This window comes from Gymnoscopelus braueri, assembly GCF_963280865.1.
Source record: "Gymnoscopelus braueri genome assembly, chromosome: 11".
NCBI classification, from domain to species: domain Eukaryota; kingdom Metazoa; phylum Chordata; class Actinopteri; order Myctophiformes; family Myctophidae; genus Gymnoscopelus; species Gymnoscopelus braueri.
In genome coordinates this window covers 22,067,714-22,079,794 of record NC_137613.1, presented here as the reverse complement: position 1 = coordinate 22,079,794, position 12,081 = coordinate 22,067,714, and the positions used below count along the sequence as shown (strand labels likewise).

The 12,081-nt window shown below is 44.3% G+C and overlaps 1 protein-coding gene across 6 annotated transcripts in view; it reads left to right on the top strand.

Annotated features, from left to right (window-relative positions):
* kmt2ba (lysine (K)-specific methyltransferase 2Ba) overlaps positions 1–12,081 on the top strand; it is a 43,632-nt gene that overhangs the window by 28,144 nt on the left and 3,407 nt on the right. For 3 of the 6 annotated variants that reach the window (XM_080441988.1, XM_080441987.1, XM_080441992.1), the window contains exons 24-36: positions 1,991–2,108; positions 2,271–2,349; positions 2,700–2,860; positions 2,986–3,147; positions 3,387–6,774; positions 7,211–7,333; positions 7,571–7,666; positions 8,368–8,513; positions 9,308–9,436; positions 9,640–9,892; positions 10,088–10,201; positions 11,243–11,326; positions 11,490–11,619. In XM_080441988.1, coding sequence (XP_080298114.1) covers positions 1,991–2,108; positions 2,271–2,349; positions 2,700–2,860; positions 2,986–3,147; positions 3,387–6,774; positions 7,211–7,333; positions 7,571–7,666; positions 8,368–8,513; positions 9,308–9,436; positions 9,640–9,892; positions 10,088–10,201; positions 11,243–11,326; positions 11,490–11,619 — 4,983 coding nt within the window. The remainder of the gene's footprint in view (positions 1–1,990; positions 2,109–2,270; positions 2,350–2,699; positions 2,861–2,985; positions 3,148–3,386; positions 6,775–7,210; positions 7,334–7,570; positions 7,667–8,367; positions 8,514–9,307; positions 9,437–9,639; positions 9,893–10,087; positions 10,202–11,242; positions 11,327–11,489; positions 11,620–12,081) is intronic. The other 3 variants (XM_080441989.1, XM_080441990.1, XM_080441991.1) reach the window with 3 other exon arrangements.

Below are 12,081 nucleotides of genomic sequence, written 5' to 3'. Positions count from 1 at the left end.
ATCATCTTATAAAAGGTGACAGAGTCAACTGTCAGATGTCCTGAAGCAGTCCACTCTAAATACAACGTTTGAATATATTTATGCATTAAATTACATCTACAAGCTTAAGAGGCGTTGTGAGCTTGCAATCTGCTATTTTAAAAATATATTTATACATATTAACACATCCACCGCCAAGGGCTAATCTCATAATGTACTCACCAGTGCCAAGGTTTTATTGTTGTTTTTTGTTTTTTTCAGGTCGCCATAGGCCCCGTTAAAATCCTTTAGATTGCACGATCCACTGTTTGTAAACAACGAGCACATGTCCTGGTGTCTACTCGTCGAGACCGCGTGTCAAACGGAGCCGCCATGTTTGAGTTCTGACCGTTTATGTTAACATGGGAAATGCGAGGATGAAAAACTACATAGGTTTTACAGGGCTTTTTGTGTACGACTTAGAATGGAGGCCGACGGGAAACAAAAAACGGGATCGCACTTCCGGTCGACTTCGGGTGGTGTTACACTGAAAATGGTCCCCCTAGAAAATTGAAAATTGAAAAAAAAAAATCGGAAAAAAGGAAAAAACACCCGGACCGTAGGACTACGGTTTCGGCGCTTAACAGTTGGATTTAACGGACCGTAGGACTACGTTCTTGGCGGTGGATGTGTTAAACTTGGGAAATGGGACATTCTGCGTCCTTTTTTAAAAATATATATTTAGGGGCTTTTTTGCCTTTATTTGGACAGGACAATAGACTGACAGGAAAAGGGGAGAGAGACACAGTAAAGGTCGTCGGTACTAGGAGTCGAACCCGGGTCAGCTATCATGCTGGATTCCCAAATTGTGTGATATGCGCCTAGACCGCTAGGCTAGTGGCGGACCCATACTGAACGCTGTTACTTTTGGTAGTTTTATGTTTTTTCCACATATACATTTATATCTTGCAGACGTCAGCTGTCACTTTGTGAGGGGAACTGGGGTCTTACGTCCTTTAGTTAACTTGGCTTGCTTAATATTTTTTATCAGATGATCAGATCAGGGATCATTCGTGAGAGTACAGTACAATTTCGGGTTCATATATATATATATATATATATGTGTATATATATATATGTGTATATATATATATATACATACGGTACATATACATATACATATATAAATTAAATGTGTGTGTGTGTGTGGTCGGTCGGTCGGTCGGTCGGTCTTTTCATAGATCTATTTCGCTACGATGGGTGTTACTACCGCCCCAGGGCGCTAGTAACAAACTGCTTCGTAGGACAGCACTGCAGGGCTACGCCTCTCGCAGAAGTAGGAGGAGAGTAGGATACGCCATTCTGTCTCCCAAATGTAGTTTTAGCAGACACGTAACGCCGTGGACGTGGGAACCCATAGCACGTTGGGCACAACCAGCTGCTACTAATGAGGGTAGAGCGTAGGTTTCGCCGGGTCCCAGGCTCTTACGCAAGCTGCGTAGGCTGCGCATGACCTGAAATCTACGTGGCTGCTATGGTACTGCGCAGACTGTGTGGACACACGTAAGACCCGTCGTAGAACCTGCGCAGATGCTCAACGCAGCATCTCTACGAATCTCTTTGGGAAACGCGGCCATATCAGTCTCCAGAACCAATTATGTGTATTTTCAATGAACCTAACATTGTTCAAATGTTTGAAGTTGCAATAGGTTTATATAGAAAGGAGGCGTGTCTGATAAAATGAATAAAATATCTAAAATGAAACAAATATCTAAATTCTGAATCAAGCAACTTAAGAACTGTCTGGGGTGCACACAAAAGCCTAAGTAGAAAATTACCATTAACATGTTTGAAAGTGAAATATCCCTTTAACCACAAGCTTGAAATAGCATTTGCACTGCCTGTTTTTTCTAGAGAGAGCACCCTCTTGACGCAATAACATCTGTACTGTCAGTTCCTGACTCCACCCTTCACACATTTGCTGTGTAGCTTACTGCCTAATGATTTACACCAATTAAATTCCCACTGCCAGATGGTGTCTGCGGATGGGTTTGAAGTTCCTCGGCGTGTCTATGTGGACTTCGAGGGGATCACACTGAGGAAGAAGTTCCTTACAGGCCTGGAGCCAGAGTCTATAAACATGACCATTGGTAAGGCGTTTACTACAGGGGCGCCCTCTGGTTTGAATATGTGTGGTTTGACCCCGGAGTTCATCAAGTTCATTTGACGGGGCTTATGTTCTACCACTGGTATCAATCAGTCCCTCTGTATTTGCCCTGACAACACTACATGTTTCTTTGTGTTCTATTCAGGTTCTCTGCAGATCCTTAAGCTCGGTGTCTTGTCAGAGCTGTCGTCACATGGAAGGATGCTGTATCCTGTCGGTTACCAGTAAGTGACAAATAGCCCAAAAATAGTGACCAAAAAATCCTAAATAAATATTTTGCACTATTTTTAACCACTTTAGAACCAAGAGTCCTTATAATCATTAACCACTTAAATACTTCGTTTATTGGATTCCCTCCAATAAACGAAGCCTCCTCCTTTCTCCCCTCTAAACGAAATATCTTTGCAAAAAAATAGCCGATGTACAATTATTGCTAGCCTACGCGTGTTGAGCTTGTAGATCTTCTGTTTTTGCCGAATGTTCACACCAGAATAGGGACGCTATTGTTCACGCGGTTAATCATTCTGTCTGTCTGTTGATCTCTCTCCTCACAAACCTCTGTCTTAATTGTCAGATGCTCTCGTTTGTACTGGAGCACGGTGGACCCACGCAGGCGCTGCAAGTACACCTGCAAGGTGATGGAGGTGTGCACTCCTCTCCCTGGGCAGGAAAAAAATCCAAGGTGGGCCAAGGAAGACAATCACACCACCATACACAGTCCCAGTGACAACAGTGGTGAGCAAACAATTACCGAACTTAGAGAGGTTCACAGGATCTCCAGTCTATGACATCTGTCATCATTGTCTGGGATTATGTGGTATGTGCCTTAACCACGAGGCAACACTTTTTCTCTTTACCAGAAATGGAGACTCCAGAAAAGATGAGCATCTCGCCCATGGGGGTTAAGTCAAGTGTGCCATCACCCATCTCAGAACAGGACCATAGATATGGAGCCAAAGCACCTGGTTACAGTCAAACCAGAAGACCAGCTGGAGGGTCATCTAGACCTCTTCCGTCTCCAGGTAAGGAATTCTTTCAAGATTACCATGTACTCATAGAACCTGAAACCTTTAACTGATGTATGTATCTTGAAAATAGACATCCTAACATGTGCAAAGTTGTATGATAATAGTCCAAATCCACTTTAAATATTTTACACTAATTCGGGGCCATACATTATACATGTCTACTGTCTCAGCTCTTTGAGGTTCAAATATTCAGTTATTAACTTGTTGTTCATGCTAATTCATTGCTTCATCAGGGTCAGGCCCTCCAAGATCACACCACATCCTGACCCTCAGGGATCTGGACGACAACCGAAGGCCTCGGCGGCTGTCCTCAAGGAGCCGCTGTAGCTCCTCCCCCTCGGACAGCGATCCCTCTATGCCGATGACTCTCCGCTCAGGCGGCACCATCCACAGCAGAGCCTCTTTGTTCAGCTCCCCTCCTAGATTGACCGACCTTATTTCAACCTCACGTCCTCCATCACGGCAAGGCCGGAACTCCGCATCCCCGCCAGCGTCCCCCTCCAGCATCACCCCGGGGGTCTCACCACGGCAAGGCGCCATCACTCGCTCCCCGAAAGGCAGGCAGCTCTTCAAAATCACCACGCCGGTGTCTGCTGAGGTTCCCCAGGACTTCCTAGCGTCGTCCGAGGCAGAGGATTCACTAGTGGCTTCCACCAATGGAATCTCCCTTGCTCCTGGAGGAAGCTTGGAGGAAGAAGTTGCTAATCTCATGGCCCAGGAGCTGCCGTATACTGTGTTTGATGCAGACACAGAGGTAGCTGTGGCTTCCATGCTAGATGCTAAGCTAGAGTTTGATGAGGCCCTACTGAGCGAAAATGTGACACTGAACTGCAGCTCACAGGTCGGTAGTGGGGAGGTCGGGGATGTTGGCGAGGTTGAGGCACAAAATGAAGGAATTCAAATGGTGGGTCAGGAGCATGGATCCCTGGATGATGATGCTGGCCATTATTTAAAATTTTCACGTACAGTGATGGTATGTGAGGCGTCCAAGGACTCGGAAAACACAGGTCTCCTTCAACCTTCCTCATCACATTCCATCTCACAGCTGGATGGTGCTGATGGAGGATCAGAAAGTGATGGAAGTGAGACAGTTGAAGATGATGCTCCGAAGTCAGTCGGAGGAAATGTAGCCGCTAGTATGCAAACAATTCAGAATACCCCAACCAAAAAATTGACTGTTGCTCTGAAAAGGCTAGAGTCCATGTACACAGGGACAAAATCATCAGACCACAACACAACGTCCACCATGGCCTGGGATTCTAAGGCGGGGTCTGTAGTTCCTGAGTCAAACGTTTCATTGCAAGAGACGGTTCAAAAGGGCTCCCAGATAAGTGATTCTCAAAAAGACCTTCTTTTGGATCCAGATACGGGTCATTTTATCTCTGAGGAGGGTTCACTTGTGCAAGCAACAAACAATGAAGAACTTGCCAATGACTGCAGTTCCTCAACTGACTCGACTGATGCATATGTAGACAATATTGCATATGTAGACGATATGGGTGACCCTGACTATACACCCGACTCCACAGACAAAAAGATGACAACGGCGCATACAAAGGCTATTATTGTAAAACCCAAACAAAACCGCACCCCCCCATATGTAGACGATATTGCATATGTAGATGATATGAGTGACCTTGACTATATACCTGAGAAAACGGCAAAAAAGGAGGCCACAGCCAAAAAGACAACCGCTCATACAAAGGCTACTATTGTAAAGCCCAAACAAAACCACGCACCATATGTATACAATATGGGTGCCCATGACTTCACACCTGAGGCCAAAGCCAAAAAGATGGCTACAGCCAAAAAGATCACTACAGCGCTTACAAAGACTATAATTGTAAAACCCAAACAAATTGGTACACCCCCAACAAATGTAAAACCCAAACAAATTGGTACACCCCCAGCAAATGTGAAAGTAATTTCACCCAAGACTATTATTATAAAACCCAAACAAAACAACGCACCATATTTATACAATATGGGTGCCCTGCACTTCACACCTGAGGCCACAGCAAAAAAGATGGCTACAGCCAAAAAGATCACTACAGCGCTTACAAAGACTATAATTGTAAAACCCATACAAATTGGCACACTCCCAACAAATGAGACAGTCATTTCACCCAAGCCTTGTCTTCCACTTCAGCCCCAAAGTACTGAATTGCCTTTGCCTCCTCAATCTTCACCAGTTGTAAATACTACCTCTGCTTCACCAGGCGTTGTTGCCGCAGTGTCACAGACGGTTACCTCTCCCATTGTGATTACCTCTCCCATTGTGATTAATGGCTTAAACTCTTTACCTGTACAACAACCTGGAGCATCAAGAGGGAGAACCATTGCCATCTGCCTTGATGGCAAACAAGGACACCCACACCAATTGGTGATTGGTGCCCCGGCAGGTGCTCCTAAGCAAGTCGCTCCTCAATCCCTCGCCCCGTCCCCTTCCCCACAGGTCCTTCTGGTAAACCGACAAGGTCAGATTCTCATCAAAGACTCCAGGACCAACACCTATCAGCCCCTCAATCCAAACTCGCCCAACTATAACAGAATAAGTGAATTTGCCAAGATGCTCCATACTGGTAATGCCCTGCAGCACCCTGTCCCCCGTCTGATCTTAAAACCAAACTCCAACACCAGGCCCTTGGCCGAAAACGTCATTCCAAGTAGCAACCAAGTGGTGTCCTCGGATGGGAGAGTTATTGTCCACACTACGCTCAGAGGAGGTCGGCCGGTTGCCGTCAGGGTTAAGGACGTTCCTCAGCCAGGCTCACCCACCAACCAAGAAGCCCAAGCCATTATAGAAAGAGCCATGGCTAGCCACCGAGAGCCAGTTTCACATCCAGTCATCCTGTGCTCTCCTGCACGACCGAACCCCAGAATTCTTAGTTCACCCCAGTCCCAGGTTACACCCCTCCCAGAGATCCTGCCGTCCCAGGTTACACCCCTCCCAGAGATCCTGGCGTCCCAGGTTACACCCCTCCCAGAGATCCTGCCGTCCCAGGTTACACGCCTCCCAGAGACCCTGCCGTCACCTGTTGCCACGTTGCAAATCCCCAGTAGTGTTGTCAGTGAATGCAAAATGGATGCACCCGCGCCGTCGTGCTCCCAAGTGCGTGTGAAGAGAGTGTTCTATATGTCCGAGAACCCAGAGACCCTGCCGTCACCTGTTGCCACATTGCAAATCCCCAGTAGTGTTGTCAGTGAATGCAAAATGGATGCACCCGCACCGTCGCGCTCCCAAGTGCATATGAAGAGAGTGTTCTATGTGTCCGAGAACCCAGGGACCCTGCCGTCACCTGTTGCCACGTTGCAAATCCCCAGTAGTGTTGTCAGTGAATGCAAAACGGATGCACCCGTGCCGTCGTGCTCCCAAGTGCATATGAAGAGAGTGTTCTATGTGTCCGAGAACCCAGGGACCCTGCCGTCACCTGTTGCCACGTTGCAAATCCCCAGTAGTGTTGTCAGTGAATGCAAAACGGATGCACCCGTGACGTCGCGCTCCCAAGTGCGCATGAAGAGAGTGTTGGCTGTGTCAGAGCAGCCAGGCAGGAAGAGATGCAGGAAAGACGTCCTGACTGATCTGATGCCATTCGATCTTGATGACCTCAACGATGCTAGGTGAGTGTTACATTTTGTCCCCCCCCCCCCCCACACATTTACTTCGAGCTTACGTTTATTTTGTCTTAAAAGTTTGGTAGTTTGGTTTTTAGATGAACAATTCCAAGTCCTTTGCAGGAGGACAGAATGGGTGACTTTTATCACCTGCATTGCAAATAACACTGTACGCTGTACTGTACTGAAATAACTTGTTTATATTGCTGCGAGAAGAGTGCATTGTCCCATGAATTCACTTTGAGATGATTACCTTTACATAATGGTTTTCATTAAAGATGTAATTACCGTAGTTGGCTCTCTGAGGAGCTCTGAGTTTGTCTCATTTCAGAGTCCCTTTTGAGTTCATGACCACATATGGGGAAAACTGCTGAGTTCAGTTGAACAGCTGAAACATACCAGGTGTAAAAACACCATAAACCACATTGCTTTCTCGTCACAGAGCCAGCCGTGTGAGAATGAAAGCGCCGACAATGAAGGATGTTCTTGATCTGAACCAAGGGAATGTTCCTGATAACATTGAGCAGCCAAGAATCAAATCATCCTCAGAGTTGGGACCGATAAAGTGAGTTAATAAAAATAACAAAAAACTACAATTCATTGAAATTCCTATTTATATTAGACTGATCTGATTACAAAATGCCTTATCCGTTTTGAGAAAAACTATTCTCACCAAAGCTCCTGAATTAAATATTTAAAAATATATATATTCACATGACATGTCTATTAAGTGTAATAATAGAATGTTCTTTTCTTGTATTTCTATTTGTTATCTAATTTCTTATTTTTTTTGCTTACTCAGGTTGCCCATGGAACAAGCCCCGCCCATCAACACCAGTAACAAGGAGGGTAAATCACAGCCAAGAATCAAATCATCCTCAGAGTTGGGACCGATAAAGTGAGTTAATAAAAATAACAAAAAACGACAATTCATTGAAATTCCTATTTCTATTAGACTGATTTGATTACAAAATGCCTTATCCGTTTTGAGAAAAACTATTCTCACCAAAGCTCCTGAATTAAATATTTTAAAAAAAGAAAAAATCACATGACATGTCTATTAACACATTCCATGCCAGACGTTAATCTCATAATGTACTCACCAGTTTTTTTCATGTCGCCATAGATCTTGTTAAAATCCTTAAGATTGAGCTGTGCACGGTCTGTTTACATCCGCGACTTCTCACTGATTCTACCAGTGAAAACCGCATGTCAAACGGATCTCCATGGTTGTAGTTAGAGCGGATTACGTTAAACAGTGATATGCGAGGAGAAAAAACTACAGGAAGAGAATTGAGTTTCAGTGTGCGCTTTAGAATGGGGGCCGACGTGATCGGCAAAACCGGATCCCAAATAATTCTGTTTCCGGTCTTCAAACCGGAACCGGAAATGGATAAAAAAAATCCGAAAGTGCACCTGGGAAAATTTCAACGCGAATCGGCGGTTCGCGTAGATCTACGCGACTGGCACGCTGCGGCTTTAAATAGGTTCGCGTAGATCTACGCGATTGGCATTCAATGTGTTAAGTGTAATAATAGAAAGTTCTTTTCTTGTATTTCTATTTTTTAATCTAATTTCTTATTTATTTTGCTTACTCAGGTTGCCCATGGAACAAGCCCCGCCCATCAACACCAGTAACAAGGAGGGTAAAGCCCCGCCCATCAACACCAGTAACAAGGAGGGTAAATCACATGTCTGGCTCAGTGCTCGCCATGGAGACCTCCCTGAATGGGGGCCCTGTTCAGGTTGGTGATATACTTTAACCCATTAAGACCTGAGGCCGATTCTACAAATGCCATCTAAATCAGTAGTTCTCAAACGTTTTCCTTCCAAATGCTTGTGGCCGGGAAATTAGCTTTGCGGAGCGTATAGAGTGTCATCTGTCTCTCGCTGGCCATGCGCTCTGGCTGGGGAGTAGTGACAGACCCAGCGAGAGGCAGAAATGGCGTGTGTACACACTCTAAAGTCGCTGTGATTGGTTGAAATGGCTGTATAAGCGAATCCTAAACATAGAGATTGTCCTCTCTTGTTTGCCGAGTGAGAGAATGCCATTATGATTGGGATAAGTTAACCGTGTTGAAGGTCCACTGTTTTTGATGACGCATGCAGATTTTGTGTGTTTGCCTTGCAGACTCTGTTCCGCCCTTTGTGTTTTCCCTTTTTATTATAAACATATTGCAAAATTTGGCAGACCCTGGGTTGAAGACTAGACCGAGCAAACACCAATACATTGGCTGAGGAATGCTATGTCATGAATGTCGGTATCAAAAAACAAGTGCTCTTTGGATGCAAGGACACGTAAGACAAAAAAATAGAGTTTAGATTTTTACTTTGCTTTGTGATAAATAAGTCACCCCTTTATGTCCCCAATTTAGTTGTTATGCCAATTAATTCCTCCCCACACTTTTCTGTGTTGCCACTGCTGTTGTACCCTACATAAAAGCTGGTTTTAGGATGTTGCCCTAAATACTTAGAAATAATTATATTATATCTTGTCTCTATGTATACGTACATTAAAACCAACTTTGTTTCTTTTCAGGTTTTAGCTCAGACGATGAAACTCTGCTGGCTAAGCAAGAAGATAAAAGGACATACATGAATCAGCCCCACCTTCGTTTTGAAATCACAAGTGATGATGGATTCAGTGTAAAGGCCGACAGTATTGAAGGTACTACTTCCTTTTAATGCAGAATTATGATATAAACACTGTTAAGCCCTGACATGCCAACTCTGCTCTTTATTTTGTTATTATTTACTTCTCATTAACTCGGTCATTATTTTGACTGTAATGTGCTAAAAACCATCTACAATAGGCTTTACCGTAGATAAACGCACACGTGAATCATCTTTCACCTCTCTCTCTTCCCTCAGTCGCGTGGCGAGCTGTGATCGACGGGGTCTTGGAAGCGCGGGCGGCCTTCCACCTGAAGCACCTGCCTCTCGGGGGGGTGTCGGGCCCACGGATGCTGGGCGTGCTCCACGATGCTGTCATCTTCCTGCTGGAGCAGCTGCAGGGGGCCGCCAGCTGCAAGGAGCACCGCTTCCGCTTCCATCGCTATGAGTACACCGAGGAGGAGCCGCCCCTCAACCCCAGCGGCTGCGGCCGCGCCGAGGTCTACACGCGGTATGGTTCTTCTCACCATATTACGTAAACTAGTGGTAAAGTTCACTGTATCTTAGTTCTAAATGGATATTAATTGCCAGTAATGATCTTGATGATTTTGTCACATTGAGGTTTTGGAATAATTTCACTGCTTCAGTACTTTTTAATAAACTGTTCTAAATACTGTACAAATTTGAAACTGTCCCCCCCACGCAGGAAGTCGACCTTTGACATGTTCAACTTCCTGGCCTCCCAGCATAGAGACCTCCCTGACACATCAGCCCCCTGCGATGAAGAGGATGATGAATTGCATATGATGAAATTCAGCAGGTTTGCTGCTTTCTCCCTCCTAATCTTGAAGATCCAGTAAAGCACAAAAGTATAGCACAATACAGCAGACTATGCCATTACAATGATGTTTAGTTGATGTAGCTGAGTAACTTGCAGGTTTTCTACACATGTCACAAAGGGTTGTATGGTATGTCCGTCTGCTCATTAACATTTTCTTGTTATTTCTGTATAACAGGGGTGTCCATAAGGGCATTGTAGATCACAATGGCAGCGCAGGTAGATGGCGTGCCATGCCCCTAAAAAAATATATATAATAATAATCACAAAACTCCTTTTTAGCATCTGCTACTTAAATTAAGGTTTTGATTGGCATGAAAAACGGCCTGTCGGCTCCCCTTTCTATAGTATGCAAACCCACAATGCAATGCTTTGTTTTCAAGAGTGTTGCACGCAAACGTCAGTAGCATTACAAAGTTATATAAAAATGTGCGTGGCAAAGAAGCTGAACTTTTTTTTCACTATGTCCAATTCCTGTATTTGGGGTCTGATTTGAATGAGACTACATGCAGTTGCGATGCGGTTCTGTACCAGTATAGCTTGAACAATGTAGAAAGAAATTAGTAAAAGGAGCCCATGTTTTGGCAAAGAGTAGAAGTCCTCTTTGGTGCAATGGGGAGACAGTTAAATGGCGAAAAAAGGGAAAAGACCACGGCACTCTTGTGGAAAAATTTAAAAGCCTTTATTGAATTGGCTACTGCATGGCCAGAATAAAAATTATAATACACCTACGTGTTACGGCACACAGCCTTCTTCACAGAGGAGTATTGTGCAATGGGTGATGCACTGCCTGTATTCCCAACTTGCATTATTCCCAACTTGCATTGTTCCTGAGTAGGCCGGTGCCCAATTTAAAATAGAAAAAATTGTCATCATTTTACTGCCTTAATTTGAAGCCAGCCCAGTGACTGACTTTCTGCATCTGTTACATCTGTTAAAATAAAGCAAGGCGCATGTATACATACATATGTGTACACACACACAGACACAAAATGTAGCTCATTTCAATGTCCCACCCCACAGACGAGCCACCAGCACTGAGCTTCCCATGGCTATGCGCTTCAGACACCTGGAGAAAACATCCAAGGAAGCTGTAGGAGTCTACAGGTAAAGACCACCAAACCTAAAGATCGCAACTCATAAATGAATTGTCATTAGTAATTGTTGCCCGCATGCTCCTTCAGAAGATGTCTGTTTTTGGATTCCTTACAAGGACTATATGCTTAAAACAAAATTCCCCCATCCTCAACTCTCTGTTCAATCATCCTAGATCTGCAATTCATGGACGTGGTTTGTTCTGCAAGAGGAACATTGAAGCTGGAGAGCTAGTGATCGAGTACGCAGGAAATGTCATTCGAGCTGTCCTGACTGATAAGAGGGAGAAATACTATGACAGCAAGGTTAGTCATCTTTAGATCCAACTATGATCAAAGCGCATTGACTAGAGACACTCATAGCACAAGTTCACAGGTTTTAAGCTCCACAAATGCCCTGGCTCAGAGTGCAGCAGAAGACACACTCTCCTCCCTCGCTCAATAATGTAGCCTAAATTAACATGCTCCGTTAAAATTCAACTTTTGTGATGAAAATTTAAAGTTTATCCTACTTTATGCGACGTCCATTGCACTCCTTGTAAACTGAGTTTGAAACGTTTCCAGCAAACTAGCTCCTCAGACAAAAGTAGTGGTATTCCATGGAAGCAGATAGGAACAACACTTGTAAGCGTATTTTAAATCCCCTTAGAGTAAAACCACAACAAATATTTTAAATCCCTTTAGAGAAAGTAAAACCACAAAAATAAACCAGAGTTTAGCATTAGTAGTTCGCTTAGAAATGACATAAGGTAATTTGTTTTGCCTTGA